At 41.2% G+C, this 22,376-nt stretch overlaps 1 protein-coding gene across 1 annotated transcript in view; it reads right to left on the bottom strand.

Annotated features, from left to right (window-relative positions):
• RCAN2 (regulator of calcineurin 2) overlaps window positions 1–21,854 on the bottom strand; it is a 96,632-nt gene extending 74,778 nt beyond the window's left edge. Inside the window, exons 1-2 of the mRNA XM_074153729.1 lie at window positions 21,748–21,854; window positions 12,385–12,611 (exon numbers count right to left, since the gene is read on the bottom strand). Of these exons, the coding sequence (XP_074009830.1) occupies window positions 12,385–12,609 (225 nt within the window). The 5' untranslated portion in view covers window positions 12,610–12,611; window positions 21,748–21,854. The remainder of the gene's footprint in view (window positions 1–12,384; window positions 12,612–21,747) is intronic.
• Window positions 21,855–22,376: the final 522 nt, after the last annotated feature.

The raw sequence follows: 22,376 nt of genomic DNA, 5'->3' as shown, positions 1-22,376 counted from the left end.
AAGTATCACAGAATACTGACATAACCTGTGGTCTGGGGTTAATAGCTACAAGAACATGGATAACAAATAGCTGAAAGTCCTTCAAAAGTAAGGCAGGGAGGGCATTAACTGCTAATGCAGACATAGAAGAAAAAGCAAGGTAGGTACCAAGTATTTCAAGGAGATCAGCCTATCCAGGAACTGCAGACCACATATTTGTGGTACATATAAGACACAAAATCCTGAAACAGTCACTGTCCTCACGTGTCTTTCAGCTTATAAAGCATTTTCTGAGGCTCCAGTGTCTGTTAATGTTTGTGATCAGACTCCACCCACCCCACCTTCAGATATACTACCAGAAAGTAGTTAGTGGTCTGGTTTTTAACATTGGAATAATTCTTATTCAAAGTGTAGATCTGTGCAAGACCTACTAACAGGAAAAAAAATAACCACAGAAAGAATGAGCTGGAAAAAATACCAAGATTGTACTGGGAATGGAAGATAAGAGTTTAAAAAAAAAAAAGTCTCATCTTATTTTGTAGTGTATTCAGTAAAGGTATAGATAAGGCATACATTCATCTCCGTGGTTTAAGACTCTGGCAAATATTAGATAAGGATTTAATTCTTAGACCTGAAGTAAATACGTGAAATGCAGATACGTGGTTTGGACAAGCTGTTTTAAATGCTTTTTTTCATTGTCACTTCATAATGTTAATCTGATACATTTTAGATGAACAGAAAGCCTAGAGTTTTGAATAGATAATCTGAACTATGCTTCACCAAGTGACAGTCACCTTCACAAAAAGTTCTCAGAATTTAAATACATACACAAGACAGACTGTACCTGCTACATGTAGGTCATAAAACAGCAGGGAGTCAGAAAAACCTCAGTTTCAAAACTGTAAGGGTGATAAAGACAACCAGTAATGAATAAAGCTATTTATTTTGGAAATAGTTATTAAAAGGTATAAGCTTTATTATTTAAACCATTTGAAACTAGAATAGAAAAAAAGCAAGACATTATCTTCCTAAAAACACTCCTGTACCATCGGTGCTATGTGTTTCTCCCTCTAACTCCTAAACAAAATTAAAATGCTCTTAGCAGCTGTGTTACAGAGCACACAGCAGATACAAGGGACACTATGTTTTAAGGAAACACCTGAAATGAACTGGTTGTAGTGACAAGGAAGATTTGTAGTTACAGATACCAAAGATAAGGGGATTTGCAGGACACGGGAAGGAAAGACAGTATAACACTGTTCTGTGACATAGTTCTGCAATTCCTGTTGAGAGCAATGGGCTTTAAAGGAACTGGGAACTGCTCATGACCAAAACCTTTAGTCAGATGGTGAGAAGCAGCCACGCACATTTATTCAGAGGACAAGGATCACTAGTGGATAAGAGTAAGATGGGTCTAGAAGTTATTCATTTAAGTATATTTAAGTATATTTCATTACACAACCTGAATTTTCTCTTTGCTTGTTAAAAAGACACTCTTGGGAGAATCCACCCAAAAGCTTTGCAAAGGCAAGAAAGTGAAAGCACTGTCAAAATAAAGTTAAGTTTGCTAATGTCCATGTTTGATACGGCATCGGAGCCAGCCTCCGGATCAAGGCTTGCACCGTACCAGGGCTCTCAGTCTGCACATGGCCCTATCCCAGAAACTAAAGGAAAAAAAAAATAAAAATAAAAAGACCTCTAGTTCCCAAACTCTTTTATCTTCAGAAGAGTCATGAAAAATAAGAACAGAAGAGACATCCATTGTTTGAGTTTTATCATGGCTTTTAGAAGTCAGCCCCATGGTACACACCAGTCTGCTACTGAGGCTTTAAACCAGAGCCCACTCCCACTCAGCCAGGGGCTGGTACTTTATTTCCTCAGCATTTTATAAAGTTTTCAGTTTTGTTCTTCCCTTCTAAGCCAGCCCCACCCTGGAAACACAGGAATGAAACTACTATATTTCTCCCCAATACTAGTTCCAGTACCATTAAATGCAAAATTTCTAAATGATTGGATGCAGCAGTCTGTACAACATCTTTATGCTTTGTAGACTAACTGCAAAACCAATTAAAGACAACACATACTGATTTGAATCCACCCTGCTGCAGCGTAATAGATGCCTTCATTACTCTCTTGCCAGGAATAGTGTAATTTCTTTTTCCCATCCTACTGTCGTCTGAACTTCCAGCTCATTAGTCTCCATCACATGGAGAAGGTTTCTCTTATGCGTCCAAGACAGACACGTTACATCTACCATATCTGCTCCTGTATTAAGTTTCAAAGCCCAGTACAAAAGTAGTGTAATTTAAGCAGGGTAGTGTCCATAAAACGCAATCAAATTAGAGGGAAAGAACTTACAGTTAAAAGTAATCACATTAAAGCAAGACTATAAAAGTAGTACAAGATACATTATTTTTAAAACCATTCACACACTCCTATGACCCAGGAAATCAAGAATTTGAGCAAAACGCTCAGCTGACAGAATAGTACAGTTTATCAGCAGATCTGTTGCCCAAGCATTGGATCTGAGAACACAACTGCAGCAAATGCTGAAGCTTCCATCAACTGCCAAGAAGCATGAATTTATCTGGCACCAAAGAAATGTTTTCAAATGCAGAGAAGTAACAGATAATTCATCTCACCTTGATTCAACTCTGACTATGATCTCTCTCACCTTTGTGAGACTCTGGAATTTGTCTTAACCAATGCCACCATCCCAAAGCTGCCGTCTCTCTCTTCTCCACTGTTTTACCTCAAATCATGTTCCAAGATGACATTCCTTTTAAAGCATTAACTTTTTTCCTACCTCTATAAAGCATTATTTATTAATTGCATTAAACTCTGGTGCGGTGTTCTTCATATATATTTCGTATGAAACATTTCAGAAATTCCCTTAAATCACCGGTGGAGTTGTAAATTCACTGTTTTGAATGTGATTAAGCCACAGTGTAGCTTCTGTAAATGCAATGTCTTTATGCGTTGGTAATGAAAGTTGACCTTCATTTTGAAGCCTTTTCCTTGGGCCAGAAAACTGATATCAGAACTTGTGGATGGATTAGGACCTCTGATGGTATTAAAATAAGGAACAGCTGCTGCCCTAACGACATTAAAATGGCTTTACTGCACTTTTTGATTACTATCAGCTAGAAAAACAGTATTTTTGTTGACTTCAGAATGACAGTTTGCTGGAGGGAGAAGGGCAAATCTGTGTTTGATTATTAGCAGATATTGGCTGATAAGAACTACTCAGTGGAACAAACCAAAGGCTTTTCTATAAACTACATAAAGACAGGTTTTTCCTTTGAAAAATGTAGCTCTTGCTTGTGTAAGAAGATACCGGAAGGGTCGACTTCTTGCTTTAATACACTGTGTCAACATAAAAGTTTTAATTAAATGCAAGGGAGTTCCTGTAGAAGTCATCGCTGTGGTTTATTCCAAGTATGACCTGGTGCCTATCTTCTCAGCTTTTGTACTGATTTACGCCAATGTGCCACACCTTCGATTGCCAGGTTAAGAAAAAAAGCCAAAAAACCCCCCAGGAGGTCAAGAACAGCAAGTATCACCAGTTACAATAAACCAGACCCTCTCAAACTTGCTAAATAGGAAACGGTATAAAATAGCATGGGGGGATTGCTGCTAAGTTCTCTTATCATCCCAGAAAGCAACATATCCAGCTATTATCCTGGAAAAAAAAGATTCAGCATTCCACAGACATGCAGTCGAACTCTCAAATATTTTCCAGCAGGATAATCAGAGGGAAAAAAAACCAACAGAACTTCTCTGTCAGCATAACTCCTTGGCTGAACTCAGCTTCCCAGCTGACACCGGTAGCGAATTCAGAGGAAAGGCACAGTAGCCTCAGCATTCCACGCCAGATCTCGACTTCCTCAGACATCAAAAGGCATTTGAGTCCAGGAATTTAGTTCAACCTTTTATGGGAGACAGAAAACTGCAAAGTCCATTGTCCTAGAGAAAGGAGTAATTACCAGAATGATTCTTTATCGACTGAAAGAGAAGACCTTGCAATTCCCTCTGGCTCCCAGAGCCTATGTTTTCTCATGGCACAACAGAAGGTCCTCATAAACCTTGGCATCGATTTACCTACATCTTTGTTAAAATGTCTTATTATTCAAAACTCTGTATCCTTTAGCAGAACTGATAAGAAAATTATATTCCTGTACAAAAAAATTTGAAGTACTTGCCCTGAATGGTCCTTTCCCAGGAAAGATTTCCCACCCACCCTGGTTTCTTGAGATAACACGTTCCCTCTAGACTGCCCAGTAGAGCATGTCTGCCGAAAGCCAATACTAGAAGAATTTTTCCATAGTTACTCTTAAGGAGAAAAGTAAGTTTCCAAATTTAAAAAGCAGACAGTAACTGCTGTCTTGTGTGCTCTGGAAAGAACATTAATCAGTTTATTTTTGTAATTTACAAACAACTAGTATAGTTAGATGCTTTGAAGCACTACTCCCAAGTTTCAGCTGCAATGAATGCAGGCCTACCTTTAACCCAGTTGGCCTTTTGCCAGGCACGTTCTCCCATCGAAACCAGGGCATTAGTGCTACCAAGCACCGTGCGCATGGATGGGAAAACAACCCCAAGTACTGTATAAATTATTAGACAGCATCCACATTACAGACAGTGGCGTTTCAGACCCAGAAATACTCGTTACTTTGGTTGGTTGAAGATTTTTGGTTGTTTAAAAAAAAAAAAAACACACACTTTTTTTTTTTCAGAGCAGGAATTGAATGTTGATTGAACTGAGGAATATTTGGAGCTCGGTAATTCCTGGATGCCAACAGGATAACTGTGGCAAAGTATACCTTCTACTTGCATGGGATCAAGTGTGCATATGCACAGATTCAACCTGACTGCGCTGTTACCACTGCACAATCTCATTATACCCTTGGTGTTTCTTCAAAGGCTATCAAATCATAAAGCTTATGCGTTTTTCCAGAAAGACATTAGAAATGCTGAAGCCTTTCGGTAACAGCCTAAGCCAGACGAGACTATGACTTCTTACGGTTACATTAGAAATTCTGCAGGTCACCTCAGCGAAAATTAGCATCAGACCCTATATACATATAAAAATACATGAGCTGCCTTTAGCAACCTCAACAAGTTGTCTTGTTAACAGCAAAATGAGTAACCATAAGTAAACTCCTCATATATATGTATTAAAATTCTAAATAAGTAAATCACACCAATCATAATTAATTAATTTTCTTCCCCCCAACCAGAACAAACACTCAGCAGATCCCAAATGTCAATAAAGGCTAACTTCACTATTGCCCTTTCTCCAGTAAAACCTGAGCACCTTACTGTTACTGTGGTTCTCCACTCCTAGGGAGTTGTAGACACTCATACGTTTTGGAGCACCTAGTGCCAGTCACATTTAGATAGTTCATATGATACGGTATATTTGACTTCATGAAGTGACCAGTTTCATTATCTGAGCTCCTCAACATAACTCACAACCGACTCCTGAGTAAGGCACAGAAACAACAACCACACAGAGGAGCTGTCACACCAGCAACCCTTTCCATCTGTCAATACCTAGTTGACCACCACACTCCAGCAGCTATACCATAGAAAGTAAACTCAGGTAGGATTATGAATGACAAACATCAACAGCTCTTTCGGGTCGTAGAGAGGACTCACATAATGGGGCTGAAAAAGTTGGGATTATCCCTCCAGCAGTCAGATGGGATCTCAGATGCAGAGCATAGAAGTTTGTAGGCGTTTTCAGCTGAAATAACTGTCTCTGTGAACCGTATCAGGGCAATAAAGTATTTGAAATGAGTTACAGAATAAAACAAATGCCATAGAAAATGAATTTTTTTAGACAACATACTTCTCAGAGCAAGAACAGCCTCCTTTAGCTGTATTTCATAGAATCATAGTGCTTCCATGATCACACAAAAAAAGTCCTTAGATGTCTGTAAAGCACCGCCCAGGAAGAAGCACAAGATAGGATTCCTGGAGGGCAGCTATGATTCACGAAGTGCTGAAGCACACTGCTTCTGCAGCCTCTCTTTGCAAATCTGTATTTTCATTTTACTAGATGCATATACAGCGTACACTAAAGAAACACTTCCATTTTTACAGAATGACAGGGAATAACATTCATCCCATTTATAAAGCATAACGAAACAAAATAGGTAAGGGTTCCACAGCACAAGGCATGGTCTGTTTCAAGTGGCAGTTTCTGATAACATTATCACATCAACAGACAACAACCTTAAAAGGTAGAAAAACTGAAAGTAAAACAAAGCAACAGCAAGTGTACCAGGAAGGCAGAATGAAGCCTGCATTCCTTTCCAGCCTTGGAGCAGTGACTTCATCTTTGCTGGGGTGACCTTCCACTGAGTCCAGGCTTGAATCCTAATATTAGACTAAAAAGAAGTGTGCCACCCTCTAAATAGAATGATGACTCAACACCTAGAGGCTTCAGTGATGTAATATGACCAAAGAGGTTTTGACTTCACAATCTAGATTTTTAAAAATGAAGGCAAAAGGAACAGATCTTCCCCCGCAGAAACAAAGTCTGTCTCCTAGAGCATCTTCTGGGATTAGCCTCTAGGAAAAGGGACCCAGAGAAACATTTCATGCGTGGCAACAGACACACCGGCTCCACTTTGTTTAGAAGGAGCACTTAACAGACACATTTCAATTATATGCTTCAGAGTCAAAGCATCAGTAGAAAGTTGCAGTTCCAGAATTAACATACAAAAGTTAAAGACAACACAGCAGTCCACTGAACAGTCTGGTGTCTTTTACTGCACCTTAAAAGTAAAAATAGCAGGATAAAGATGTGCCTTGTTGGAAAAGCTGAATGTAAGTACAAAGGAAAAAGCCTTTCCAAGTAAGGCCAGAGAATTCTCTTAAAGCATCATCCTTGGACAAATATTCCAGCAGTCACCGGAGGTAGCCTTAAGCCCAAGCTCAATAATACACCTTATAAAAAAAAGTCAAAGGAAGTCTAATACAGGCTTCTGTAGGAAAAGCAAGTCGTCATCCAATATACGTAAATTAAGTTGTAATGTGAAAGAATCCATCATGAAAATAGTAACTGTTTTAACAATAAAGTCCTGCCATTAAAGTAGGGAGTTGATTGACTTATTAGTTTAACTTCTTCACTCGTCCCCTCCTTACCCCGCCTCCATTAAGCTTATGTTCAGGAAATGCCTTTTTTTTTTTTCTTTTTAAAATCGCCTTCATTCCCCAGTCTTGCATTCACACACTGACCCTCCTCATCAGAAGAGTAGGATACACTTATACATATATTCCCAAGAGCACAGACTGGAGGAGGCTGGAAGGGACCTCTGGAGGTCATCTTCTCCAATCCACCTCACACCTGCTCAAGCAGGGGCCCCTAGAGCCAGCTGCCCAGGACCACATCCAGACAGCTTTTGGATACCTCTGTGGAGGGAGACCATACCACCTCTCTGGGCAACCTGTGCCAGTGCTCACTCAGCCACTCTCACATTTTAAAAAAAAAAAAAAAAAAAAAAAAAAAAAAGTGTTTCCAGATGTTCAGAGGGAAGCTCTTGTGTTTCAGATTGTGCCCATGGGCTCTGGTCCTGCACCATTGAAAAGAATCTGGCTCTGTCTTCTTTGCACACCGTCCCTTCAGGTGTTAACAGACACTGATAATATCCCCCTCTCAGCCTTTCTTCATAGGAGGGATGCTCCAGTCCCTTCATTGTCTTACTGTCCCTTCACTGCACTCTCTCCAGTATGTCCATGCCTTCCTTGAACTAGGAAGTCCAGAACTGGACACATTTGGTCACTGTATTTTCTCACGCAGAAATAATATCTCCTATTGGTTTGAATTACATTGGCAAGAAAAAGCACTTAATGGACTTTGGCTATCATTTGCTAGGCAGATCCACCATAACTAAAATGCTCAGAAACCAATTCATCGTTCTTTACCCAAAATAAAACCATCAAGTTTAACAGATGCCTCTTCCAATTTGAACCAAAGCAGTAGAAAAAAAGAAGAGCATACAGCATCTAAACAGCTTGAGGAAACACATCCTTCCCTGACGTAAGCATATTCTAACAGTGACAGTTTTGTGTAAGCATCTCCTGAGGCATTACAGCATCTGCAGAAACCATCTTAAAAGACAAAGATATCTGCTTCCCTTTGACAGTGTGCTTACCAGTTGCAGCCTGAAGGAAATTACAGTCCCCTTACAGAAAGGTTGGTTTTAAGAAACTGTAATATATGCATAACAAAAGCACAACAAAAGAGTTACTATCCGGAAAGCCCGAAGGCTACGTGTAGCTATTAACTGTTAAAACACACACATATCCACCCTTAGAGTAATCAGTGTCATGCCCTTTGGCTCGACACCACAATTGCTTTATCAGGAAAGATAAAATGAGCAGCACCTCCCAGTCACACTGTCAGCCAAAAATAACAGTCTCAATTTTGCCATATCTTGCTCACGTAAGTAACTCCCATCAGTTTTTCCAAGAGACATGTGGCAAATCCCAGGGTTTAGGACTAATTTTATTCTTAGCTTCTTTACAATAAGACTTCAATAACCCAAGCAAGTCACAGAATCATCAACTGGTTTGGGTTGGAAGGAACCTTCAAAGGTCCCTGCAACAAGGAGGGACATCTTCAACTAAATTAGATTGCTCAGAGCCCCATCCAACCTGACCTTGAACATTTCCAGGGATGGGCCATCTATCACCTCTCTGTGCAACCTGGGCCAGGATTTCACCACCCTCAGTGTAAACAATTTCTGCCTTATATCTAGTCTAAATCTTCCCTCTTTCAGGTTAAAGCCCCTACCCCTTGCCCTATCGCAACAGGTCCTGTTAAAAAGTCTGTTCCCATCTTTCTTATAAGCCCCCTTTAAGTACTGAAAGTCAGTGCTGTATACTCAAAAAAACCCAAACCCACAAACCCCAAAATCTGCCCCTACCATTAACAGGTTATACGCCAAAACAAATGATCAGAACACAGGACCATGGTGGGGATTCCAGCTGTGCAACAGGCCTGCTGGATAACCTACTTCTCCACACCTTTGTTCCGCCTTAAAAACTAAAAAGCTCAGTATTTTCTAGCCACATTAAGAAGGTACAATTTTGTTTTCTGTACAAAGGAGCAGGCTGTCCATAACAGGAGTGGAGATAAACAAAACCACCTCCCTTCAGTTGTAGCAAGCTGTTCGTGCATTGAAGCTGCTAAGCCGTCCTGTGCAAATCCTTAAATGCCCATATTATCAGCCCAGCTATCCAGGGCATTCCCCTGACCCAAGTAGAGATTTCTTTCCAAGAACACAGGTCTGAAAGGTAGGGAAGTATTTTTTGACCAGCTGCTCTGCTATCTATAATCAGACACATGTAGCTAGTACTAATCCACATTCCTCCTTTCTTCTGCCAGTGTTTAAGAACAGGCAGTCAGTCTTGAGCAGCTTCCTTTAAGCCACGTGGCAACACTTGTCTTCAGATCCCAGGGCCCACAGCTCTTTATGAGGACTTTACTCTGTCTACCTTGAGAGCTCAGGGTGCCAGCCAGGAGAAGACTCAAGCCTGGCCTGATACAGTTTCTTCCTCTGTAAAGGACACGGCCTTCAGCTGCAAGAATTCCTCATCTTCAGAAAATGAAGGTCCAAACTCAAGCTCCCTGTAGATGCCATCATCACTCTTGGTAGGCAACAGAGAACTCTAAGAAGTGCAGGACAGCCACATGGTACCAGTGAGAGGGTCTGTCTGATACAGGACGCAGTAAGAACAGACAAAGGGAATCAGCGCATCCACGGGACAGGTCTATGTGCAGCTACGTATTCCCTCAGGGGCTGCTGCAAGCCCTGACTCAGGCACAAAACAGAATTTAACCTATATCTGATACAAAGTAGTTATATGCCTTCAAATGAAAAAAAGTTTTTAAGGCATCTGCTTTTATAACCTATCTTTAACAACTACATTGCTTAGATATTTGTGTGTTAGAAGTTTGAACTTGACAGTTCAGCCTCTTACACTTCAAGTAGTGTAACTTTAGAGCTGTCAGCACGAATTATTTACATTAATACTGTTGCACTCCAGAGCCACTCAGAAGTTCATATACTTAAATACTATTTATGCAGCAAGTTCACACACCAAATCAAAACCAACATTTACAATGACAGGTTTCTCCGGCTTTCTTTACTAGTTAATTTGTAACTTCCAAACCTCCTTTTTCCTCCTAAAAGTGTAGCTCAAGAGTAAAAGTCAAAGATACATTGCAAAAAAACCTGTACTTTCTGTAGAACGGATAACAAAATGAAACTACTGTAGATATAACCATTACTGTAATATGTTCTTTAAAAAATTTAGTGTACCACTACGTATACATTGGATCAATATATAATTGAAGATATGATAGTTTGCAGCATTTATTAATTGTGATTGTGTGCGATTTTAAACTTAAGCTTAGTAACTTGACAATATTTTATACTGCATTCATGAACACTTGTCCTGCAGCAAGAGTTAATAACAGAAAGGATTACAAGTATTAATAAACTAGGAACACAAGTCCACGTTCTACAGGAATAACAGAAATCATAATCAGCTCCCCAGGCCCTTGGATTTAATGAGAAATCTGAAGGTAATCCCATCTAGTTAAATATAGACTTACAGAAGTAACTACTTACCTGCAAACAGAGCTGTTCAATCCATGTCATTGACAGTTCACAGACGTGCACAGGGAAGAGAATACCCACCTCCACAACCCAGCTGCTGTTCTTAAGACACATCCTTAAGCCCTACAGGTCTCTGGAGATTGCCATCCCCAAAGATACTTACAGAATCACCCAGTCCATTTTCTTCCTTTAAAACTGGACTTTCAGACCCCTTCAACTTCACTAAAGTTCTTTACCAGATGGTTATAAAATACCATAAAATGGCACAACGTAAGTGCAAGATGCTTGTTAGCAAAAGGACTTAAACACAATAAAATGGTGCACTGCTTTCCAAGACTGCAATTGAGAGTGTAGGATTTTTTATTTATTTATATGTATGACCATTTTGTTTAGTGCTGTCGTATGAACTTTTATTTTCTTTTAACTTGTAGTACTCAAACATACACAAGACATCATTATGGAAGACAAAGATGTCTAAAAATTAAAACGCAAACAATTCCACTTGTGCAGCCTCAACAGACAGCACATTCAGCACCTTAAACAGGAAACTTGTACCCTTAGAAGTCTTCTTTCATTTTCCCTTCATCTGGTAATTTCCCCACTAAATACCCTTTGTCCAACCTGGTCACCTTCGGATCCAGTGAATCTGTAATTTTTTCCTGGATACCTCATCAGCCGGTTCCAGCCAAAACCCACTTTACCACTGCCAGCTTGTTTTCCAAATTGAAAATTCTGGATGAGACACTCAAGTAGCCTCAGATGTTCCTGTAACAATTAGCCTAGACTAATTTCATCAGAAAATAAAGCCCCAAGCTATCAGTTTTATATTCCCAACATCTCCATCAGGAAGTTTACTAGGCTAAGAAACAGGAGCTGAACACTTCCTGCAAAAGTTGATTATTTTATTTTTTTTTTTTTTAATTTTAGGAGGACATTGTTTCAACAGTCTTTTAGACTAATTGCAGAGTTAAAAAAAAAAAATTGTCTCGGGCAGTTTCTCTTGTGTTTGTTCTCACTATCATTCATTTTAGATTTTTCCAAATAAAAAAACATTTCGGATAACTTAAAACACTGGAGACCTTATTGCTCTCTACAGCTACCTGAAAGGAGATTGTAGCAAGGTGGGTGCCCGTCTCTTTTACCAAGTAAAAAGTAATAGGACAAGAGGAAACAGCCTCAAGTTGCACCAGGTGAGGTTTAGATTGTGTATTAGGAAAGATTTCTTCACTGAAAGGTTTACCAAGCGTTGGAACAGGCTGCCCAGGGAAGTGGTTGAATCAACATCCCTGGAGGCATTTAAGAGACACACAGACGTGGTGCTGAGGGACACGGCTAGTGATAGACTTTCCACTGTTAGGTTGATGGGTAGACTCAATGTTCTTAAAGGTCTTTTCCAAGCTAAATGATTCAATGAGAAAATACAAGAAAGGCAGCCTCCCATCACAGTGGTACATGATCAGCAAGTGGGAAGAACTCTCACACGTTTAACTTTGCTACCTCCATCACGACTGCAACTATGGTTGCTATGAAGACATGTACCCACATTTCAGTATTCTGCAAGTCTAAACAACAAACATTTTTGTTGTTTTCCAGTTGACAAAAAGACCATTAAGCTCTTGAAATAAACACCATGGCTTAGAAAGAAGTCACGTTTGTGATCCAGTTTCTTTGTACAAGACAGATAAATCTGTTTCATTGAAACTGCAATAAACACCAACACAAGGCATATGTTTCTTTTACATTGAAAATATGGAAACTGACACTGTACCTTACTGTCCTCATCTTCAAACACAGACTGGTGAACATTACAAGCAAAGAGAGAATTTGGGAGATCGTTGAAGTCAATTATTTCATTAAAATCTTCCTCTGCAAAACACCTCTTTAAATCGTTGTCTCCATTTATAGAGTAGAGTAAGAACTGTCCTCCGTCCTGCGGGATGCAGCCATAGTGACCAAGGCCTCGCATTCCAAAGAAGTAGGAGTCTTCCCTCATCCCTGGCAGCACAGAGAAGAGAGACACAGTTACACTACACTTTTAAAAATACCACATACACAAGTTAACCCAGAAATTCTTAGTTTGTAGGAAGAATATTTCACTCTGTTTTAAGGCAACGATTGACCTCAGAAACAGGGTACTAAGACAAGTTTCACCAAGGCTCAGGTAGGGACTTGGCTTTAGTTTCATTTATTAGCACAGAAAAAAATCCAACCATATCAGCACAAGCTGCTGAAGACAACCAGAAGGCATTACTTAAGTGCTCCTTGCCCTAAGGGAAAATACTATGTTGTACACGGGTTTGAGAGAGTCATGTGTGTTACTGGGAAGGCAAGCTGGTGCTTCTGAGCTTGCAGTCAGCTTTGAGAGAAAGTGTAATGCACTGGGTAAGAAGAAAATGAAAATAACTTTGAAAACTACACCAGGCATAAACTCAAAGGGAAAAAAAAAAAAAAAGGCAGCAAAAAAGACCCGTTTGGAAAGTAGCACAAATGCAGAATCATCAAAAAACAGAACAACTAAAACACATCACTATTAGAAGTACTAAAGCCAATTTTTTCTACAGTTTAAAGACAGAAAGCACCCGGTTTTTCCATGCCCATTAGCAATTTCTTTATTTGTATCTTAATCACATTGGGAAGCAAATAAAAAAACCTAAGGGAAGAGTGGACTCAAGAGGTGACTCTCAACACCTTTTAGGAAAATCGTGCTGACTTGAGTCTTTACCCCAAATTCATCAGAGTAGAAAGATAATTTTAAGACACGCAGAAGTAACAAGCCCACACATCAGACAGCATCTCTGCTGTTGATACAAGAGTAAACTTCATACCAGCCAAGCAGAGTAAGTAAAGGTCCAATTAATTATCAGTGTGTTAATTAGTATAAATTCAGGTATTCATCAGTCCTTAGTACAGGTGTATTGGGCATCAACCTCTATTATAGAGCTCCAGCAAGGTGACTAGAAGCTATGCAGAGGAATAATTAATTCCCTTGTATTTTCGTTTCTTTCAATGCCAATACGCAATCACTGGCTGCTCTTTCTCCTCATAACATAAGGAGTTTAGGAGTTACATAAACACAGTGTGCTCATCTGTTTCAGATTTGCCCTTGCTCTATTGCGGACTTGCTATTGTCTATAAATAGTTGTAAATATTAGTTCAAATACACTATTTAGGACTAGCGGCCAAAATTAAACCCTATGGGCTTATTACACTTAATCTCAGAAAAGCAAAGCTGAATTATGGAGCTAATTTGCCACGCCTGTGCCTTTCATATAACCTTATTGCTGCTGCTGCTCTGAAGTGACATTTGGCTGATGACAGAGCACATCGTTCCATAACCTTGTGTTAAGGAAATGTCAGTAATTGTTATTGCTGAAGTCTCGGAGCTAATGACAAAAGTCCACAAGAGAAAAAGTTTAAGTCATGCTCAAAAATATCAGTTCACAGCACTGTGTCCACACTTACCACTCAAAAAAGACAGATTTATTATCCAGTATTAGTCAGGACAACTAAGGCTGGAAGGGGTCTGAAGAGGTCATCCCATCCAAACCACAAGGTTAGACCAGGATAATTCGGGACCTTGTCCAGCGGTAACCACTGTGCAGCAATACCACTCATAGTGCATACAATGATCTGCAGAGAGCTGGTAGGTCACAGGATCTTAGCTGTCCTCCTTTTCCAGGTACTAAAATACGTTACACAGCTAAAAACAGAATAGTTTCCTAGTCCTGTGCTCTATGCATGTAATCTATGAGGGAGGGGTTTAAAACAAACAAGGATGAGGTTCTGTAAAGAAGCAGGTGAGGTATGAAAGCCTCAGGCTAATTACCTTTTTTACTGTGTCAACCTGAGGACAGCTTTTTAGACTATCAAATACACACTAGTATTTGCACCCACTCGGTCTGATACTAGCACAACTACCTCCAACTACTTTCATTTTAGGAATTTAATTCTAAATTAGAAAAAAAAAAAAAGCCTGAACAGACGACAGTGGAGTGGCTACAGCTTCAACAGTAGACATGATGTAGTAAGAACTCAGTGTCACTATTGCGCCTGATATTTGAACCAACTCACTTAAGCCTCGTGTTACTGTACATTTCAGTGTAAACATACCCAGGTTTAAAGAAGTCCTCACTTAAAGCAGCGTAAAGAAGTCCTCACAGCAGCCACCACTGGGGAAGAGACTTAAATTCAGAATGTATCACCACTCTAGCAGAAAATATTAATAGATCACTCACTGCAAATACATCATCTCTAAATGTGTTTGCCATCATGTCTAGCCTGTGTCAAGATGAGATTCATTGCTTTGAGGTTTATGAAAATAAAACCTCAAGCCCAGTATGTTACAAAATATAATTTACATGGCAGAGCAGACTTTCACCAGTGAGTATGAAGAATTTCTTTCACAACAGGCAAACTGATGGCAGTCAGTGAAGATACTGATTATTTTATAGTCACACCGGGTAAAACCCATCTTCCCCCAAAGCATGAAGCTGGAAGAGCCCACTCAGCAGAGAGGGATGTTTCAAAGTCATCTTGACACAACAGACTCAAGAGGACAAAGATGACACAAGCTGATGCTCAAAAGCTGAAGGAATTCAGATTACGAATTAACGCCTGAGTATTCTAGTGAGAAGCGGGTAGATTAAATGGAACTGGGAGTAGTGAAGTTTAAGATCTACAAGAATGCCCTAGGATATAACAAAACAGGAATCTGCTGGCTGAATGGAACTGGGAGTCAGAGTAGAGCAAGAGAGGCAATACAGTACATTGGTTTGTTTTCCATACACATCTCTATTTATATTAGTTGATTTCTTAAACCGTACTTTTTTAGACGAATAAATAAGCTTCACTTTCACTGAAAAGTATGATAGTATGTTAAAGATAACTTTGTGGCAGCTAACAGATTTCATACATCCTGTTCCCCGATGCACGACACCGCTATTAGGGTGTGCGGAGAAGTAAAGAATCTCAATCTATCAACAGAAGTCAGAAAAGTCTACAGTTTTCTTTACTAAACTGTTGTTTGTTTATTTTTCTCCTGGTAGAGCCATATTATAAAGTACTACATAGGAAAGGAAGCTTTTAACTTCAGCATTAAGGAAAACCACTATGACAAGCAACAAAACAGAACAGTATTTAAAGTTACCATGATGAAGTCCAGATTTTTAACTATCTTAACTGGCAATAAGCATACACTATAACAGGTGATTCTACAATAGATAGGCTTCAAAGTTCCATCTGAGATTAGAAACCAATAAATACTCTTACATTATGTGGCAGTAGATTTGCTCTGCTAGAGCTGTTTAACAAGAAAAGCTTGCTCCTTTGTTCAGTCAATTCTTGGGACACATTTGCTCAGCGGGACTCTGGTATGGACCAAGTCTTCTTAAGAAAGTCACTGTCTCACATGCCTTTTGACCATCTCTTTTTCAGGACTTGTAGGTAGGTGTATATACAAGCACATGCCTCTTCTGCACTTTAAGATACACCCAGAATTCTGATCAGTGTTCCCTCCACTAGCAAGTCAACTGACAATACCCTAATTATTAAATCCTCTGCCAAATTTAAGATGGGACCCACACAGTTAAGGATATCCGCCTAGAATAACTATCGATTCACAAGTTTTACTTTGCTATACGAGGGCCATGTGCTGCAGAATATCAAGCACAGCACCACAATTAAAATAGAAATCTCACCAATAAAAATATATATGTTCCCCAAGAGAAATAAACTGCCTACGAGTCCGAGCTCAATGATAATCAGAGGGGACAAACATAGTTGAATCAACAACATTTGTTGGCACACTTCAAGCCCTTGGGCTGCAAGTTCAGACTCTGACTGGACAAACTAGCACTTCTGCCAAAAACCACAATATAATCTGTCACACACCTCAGGCTTCCCACTTCCAACACCAGTCACTTCCTACAAAGACAGGCCCCACACTACCTTTTGTAATGGAGAAAGCACCTCCTGCTCAGATTCAAGGTACAATTGCACAAACTGATTCAGCTAATGGAAAAGACCAGGCCTAAGGAAAAAAAGTTTGAGTAACTCCATTGAGTATATAACTGACCTGATTCACTTCATTGCTGTATAGATATTTGTAGCAACCAGAAAAAAAAAAAAAAAAAAAAGGCCAAGTTTCAGAGTGGACAAGTGACAGCAAGAGTTAGAATGGAACTTTTCGGCAACTAACCTACTTAAAGCGTTCATGAAATTATCATTTAAGTTTTCACAGCTCTGCATGAACTTCATAATAAGTCACCATATCAGAAGGTACCTTCAGCAAGTCACAAGCTGGAAATCTTACCTTTTTCTGCATTATAAGTAATGTTACACACATATATAAAACGAATCATAACTGCATATCCTTTATTATATCTGTCTAACACCTTAAGGCTCAGGTGTCCTGGTCGTGTTTTGTGGCTGCTTTGAATTTACTTGCCACTTTAGGCAGTCCTCTGTCAAAAACATTCTCTTTCCAATTATTCTACTAATTTAGAATAAAAGAATTTCCATTTCAAATCCCTTAAAACAATTAATTCTAAATCATGTATAATCCATGAACTGGATTGCCCTATAAAATAAATTCAATTAGAAGTCATCTTTTATGTAACTATACTACAATGACTGGATCATATTCCCATTTATATTGGAGCTCCTTTCCACAGCTTCTGACAAAATAAGTTAACTCCCCCCTCTCTTATGGTCCCTTTTAAATTATAAAAAAAAAAAAAACCACCACATAGAAAGGCACCCATATAAAAGTAAACCGTACTCAATTTTAAAATGTAATGAGTTGAAACCAAGTTGTGCATTTGCTTCTCTCTTCCCAAATCAAGAAGTTTTTCAGATATTCAATACTTACCAGAAGTTGTCACACAATTTCAAAAAAAAGTGGCAACACCATAAAAAAATAATACACTAAAGCATCATCCAGCATCAATACTGATGTTAAATTCATTCACCAAGGTCTTGAGTGGGACCACACTAGCAAACGCCGTAGCAGGATTGTTCCCTTTAGCAGTCTGAGATACTGAGACATAAACAAACCTGAGCCCAAGCTCATGCAACCTCCAGCTAATGCTGATTGCTCCCCACATCCGTTTCTCCCCTTGAAATAAACGTCACCCATAGGTAATCTGTGTTCCCAGGTTATTTCTGATTTTGGTGTAGCGTTTTGACCCTAAACTCTCAAATCAGAAAATATACTACACAGACTAGAGCACCCCAAAAGTGCAGTACTATTAAGCCTTGGAAAACCAAACCAGCCACTCCCCATAGGGTCTGGAAGGGTAATCTCCTCCTCACTTCTTTTGTGCTGTTAATATGCACAATTAGCATCACTTTACACCGATTTAAGTAATTTCAAGTTTCTCCCCCTGTGGTCAAGGAGTGCAAGAGCTTGTAATTTGTGATAGTTCCAAACGTGAAGCAAGCACCCTTCCCACTGGGACAGATTAGGTCCTGTCAGTGTTCTACCCTGCAGATACTGCAGCCAAACGTTCTGTAGAGATTCCAGGTGGGAGCCAAGCATTCATTCTGTTACCTATTTTTAGACACGGTACACCTCTAACTAAAATTAACACAGGCCAGCAGAAAATTATATTCATTGACAAATAGCAATAGCTTACTGGAGCTTCTATTTGAAAAACTGATATCATAAAGTATTGCTTTTTTTAGTGTAAAACTGAAAGGGCAAAGATGTACATCTTGTTATGAAGTTAGACCCCTACAGAGGAAAGAATTCAACAAAACTTCAGCTGAAGTTAAGACAACATCAGCACATGGAGTGTTTGAATGGACCAGCACCTTATATATCACCAAGCACGTATAGATTTATCCACTGTTTTTATAGTAACTAATAAGGCATTTCCTTGGTCACCATTTTCCTGTCTTAAGAGGTTTTTTTTTTTTAAAGGAGCCCCTGAGGGACATCAAGAAACAGGCACGTATCTCTTGAAATTGCTAGGAAACTTTACTTTTTTTTTTATTAAACACTGCTTGCCATGACAAACAACATGACTAAAAATAGAATAAAGCAAACAAAATGTTACAAATAGAAGCTTTAAATATAATCACTATAAACTAAAAGTATTATTGAGTCCCGAGTGCAAACCTGGAAACGGTAATCTACAGGAATTAAGAAAATTTGGGGAAAAAAAAAAAACCAAAGCAAGAAAAGTTGCAGTTGTTTTTCTAGAAGGGTCTAGAAAAACTGTACAGATTTCAACTCTGCTTCTATTAAAACAAAACAAAACCCACCACACCAAAATGAGCAAGTTTTACCATAATTCAAAGGGGTGGAGGAGGCAGGGGAGGAATCAAACCCACGAAGTTTTTACTGAAACACTTAGTTTTTACTTAAGATTTCGTTACTGACTCAGTGAACACAGAGTCACCAGTTTCTGTAGCGTTAGCCTAAGGATACAACTCTTGCTGAAGTCAATCGGACCCACACTAAAGACTTCGGCAGAAGGCAAGAGTGTAACAGGGAAGTTCAGACAGCAGTAACCTACTGAAATTTCATTCCATTCTGCAAAATGAACACCAAAGAATAGTATTATTTTTATATGGTGCTAATTCTTCACTATGGAAAGCTCCCACGGACTTAAATGGAGACATTTTACTTAATTAGAAAGAGCAGAACAGGACCTCATGTGACAGGATTAATGAACTGTTGCAGCCTCAAAAGCAATACAGCCGATAGTCACCCCTTCCCTCAACCTTCACCTCTGCGTCTCCCACCTGGGCAATGACTATTCCCCTTACAGCAGGGAAAACTACCGGTACAGTGAAGTCCATTCACATTTTAACTCCAGTTTGGCTAGCTCCACACAAAAATAGTGTCAAATCTCCACTATTCCTCTCACAGAGGTTACAGATATGAGGAAAGGGATTTTATTATTTTTTTTTAAATGCTAACTGGTGCAAATCCCTAATGTTCTAATCCTTTCCATTGACATTCTAGCCGTATTAAATTTAGCTGAGACTCTGCAACTATTTTTGGAAGCTTTTAACATCCGAAGGGACTATTCACTTTTATTCATCTAAAAGCAGGGTTGGCCGGCTCAAGCAGTTCAAGACCTGCCTATTGCTCAAAAGGCTGAGATGTGCCTCCCGTGCCAGGGATGTATCCTAGGACCAGTAAAGGAACTCGGCTGGCATTGGCTTGTTAAGCAATCTCCAGCCCTGGAGGAAACAAGCCAGCAGTCACTGGTGCTCAACCCTACTAAGCCAAGACTCCAGCCCCATTCCACAATAGGAAGATGATGCTTTGAAGCAACCAACGCCAGGCCTGAAGATTTTGCATGCTGTTCTTAAGGTCAAGAAGCTGGGCTATGATTAATCAACCTCTAAAATTACCACAGTAACATTAAGGTATTCAAAGAACAAAAAACCCTCCCCAAACCTGGAGAAACCAGAACAAGCTTTTCTATTACCTTCACTTGGCCTCTACACTACTCTATTTAAAGCGAGCCAGTGTTATAAGGGGCACACAGTATTACAACGTCGCTGGCCGTCAGCCAGATCTGTCACCTCACACAGGGGTCAGTGGAACACTCGTTTAATAGCCCTCTGGCTTGTAACATAAAATTCATGACTATACCCCAATTCTTACCAAGACCTGCTTTCCCTTTCCCCGTTGGGAGGAAAAAAAGGAAGAAACCCCCTATGTCAGAACTACACGCTACAGGAGCTGTTCACAGTGTTTAACTCCTAGAAGATACTCAGGGCACTGGTGATGACTCGGAATAAAATTTCAGAGTTCCCTTGAAAATGATTTTACACACAAGTAACTTATAACTTAAAAAGCATTAATGACGCTAGTGCAATGACAAGCATTTTCAACGCAAACAGTGACAAACCAATCCACTCAACCTGAATACACACTACAATATTCGGAAGAGGACAGACAAACTAGATCACATAGGTGACAACTCCTCCTCAGAAGTTTAACTCCTCCTCCGTACAGTTCCTGCTGCTAAAAATGAAAAAGTTACCAGTTATGGGAGTTGATATTCTACAGAATATCTTCTTCTATCCTTGTTTACCGTGATGCATTTGTAGTTTTTCCTGATTGTTTTATATTCCCACAGTATTCAGACTTCCATCTGTCCAGGAATGACGTGTAACCATGCAATCTAGTTTTACTGCTACAATAAATGCAGCAGTTTCTTTAAAATAATTCTGTGTTTTCATAGAAAAAGTTTTTTCCTTTTCAACAGGACAACTATTCTAGCTAGGTAAACAACACAAAGAGCAGACCTATTTATAAGTGCAGATCTTGAAAGCCTAACACAGAAGCTCATGTAAAGCATAACCCCAATTAAGCTATTTGTATTATTTATTTCAGTTTTATAAACCTATCATACGTTTTCCTTTTGTGAAATCAGACTCCAAACTCAAGTTGAAAAGGGACCAAAACATTTTTAAAGGGATACAGAACAGCCTAGGAGAGATGGAAGGGAAAAAAAAAAACACAACAGAGAGCTACCTGCTACATAAGCATCAAATAGCATCGGTGTAGGACGCTGCAACTAACTTTAAAGCAGCCCAAGAAGACAGTCCCTCAGGGATACGGGCTTCACTGCATCCTTCACGCCAGCCTTAAGTTGTCCAAGGAGGAAAGACAGCCCTGCATCCCTGGAACTTCCACCTGCCTTGAGCCGAGCGCTGCCCCCCCGGCTGCGGAGCCCCCATTTCACCTCCTTGTGCCCCACACCGGGGGAGGCTCCCTCCCCTCACCCCACGCTCCTCTCCACACCCCCAGCGGAGCAACCACCGGCTCCGGAGGACGAGCCGCCACGTCGTTCTCCCTCACCCCACGCCTCCACCTCCGCCCACCGGCCACTGCCAGCCACCCGCCCGGGGCTGCGCGGCGGGCACCGAGCTCCCCCGGCCGGGAAGCCCCGGGCTCGCCCCCTGCATCCTCCCCCCGCGCCCCAAAAGCCACGGGCGAGCGGGGCCCGGAGCGCGGTGGCCGCGGGGGGAGCCGGCGGGGCGCTTACATAACCCCGTCAGGGCGGGCGCACGGCGCCAGGTCGGCGGGGCAGGGCTGCGAGCGGGCGGCCCCCGCCGGGGAAGGAGCCCCCCCCTCCCCGGGTGGCAGCGGCGGCCCTGCCCTTACCTGCGGCGGCTCGGTCGCCCTTCGCCTCGCCGCCCTCCTCCCCTGATGGTGGTGGTCGCCGCCCCGAGGACCGCGCCGCCGGCTCCTCAGCGAGCGCCCCGCACCTCTCGCCTGCCCGCGCCGCTGAGGCGAAGGTGGAGGACGAGGCGGGAGGGAGAGATGAGGGGACACCGCAAGCCAATCAGAAAACCCCCCACCCAAACGAGCAGGAAGGAGCCGCCAATAAGAACGCGAGGAGCAAACTGGCCCCGCCTCCTCCACCCCCCCTGGCCACGCCCCTCACCTCCTGCCGCTTCGCGCCGGGTCTCGGTTACCGGCGTGGGCGGGCGGGGAAGGGGCGGGGGGCGAGGGGCGGCGGGCTCCCTGCACCGGGTGGGGAAAGGTGAGCCGGGGCAGGGTCTCACGGCCTCCCCGGCACGCAGGGAGCGGTAGGAACCAGGCAGCGGTTTGTGTCCTCGGTACTAGCACGCGGCGAAGCTTCCCTCCCTCAGGGTGTGTGCCCCCTCCCTGAGGTGAGGAGAGGAGAGGTGAGGTGGGATGGGGGTGATGAGGAGTGGGATTGGGTGGGGTGAAGTCATGGGTGATGGGGTAGGGAGATGTAGGATGGGATGAGGGTGAGGAGGGATAGA

Source organism: Numenius arquata, chromosome 9 (genome assembly GCF_964106895.1).
Source record: "Numenius arquata chromosome 9, bNumArq3.hap1.1, whole genome shotgun sequence".
Taxonomy (NCBI): Eukaryota; Metazoa; Chordata; class Aves; order Charadriiformes; family Scolopacidae; genus Numenius; species Numenius arquata.
Note: the sequence above shows the minus strand (reverse complement) of the source record. Positions and strands in the feature narration are given on the sequence as shown.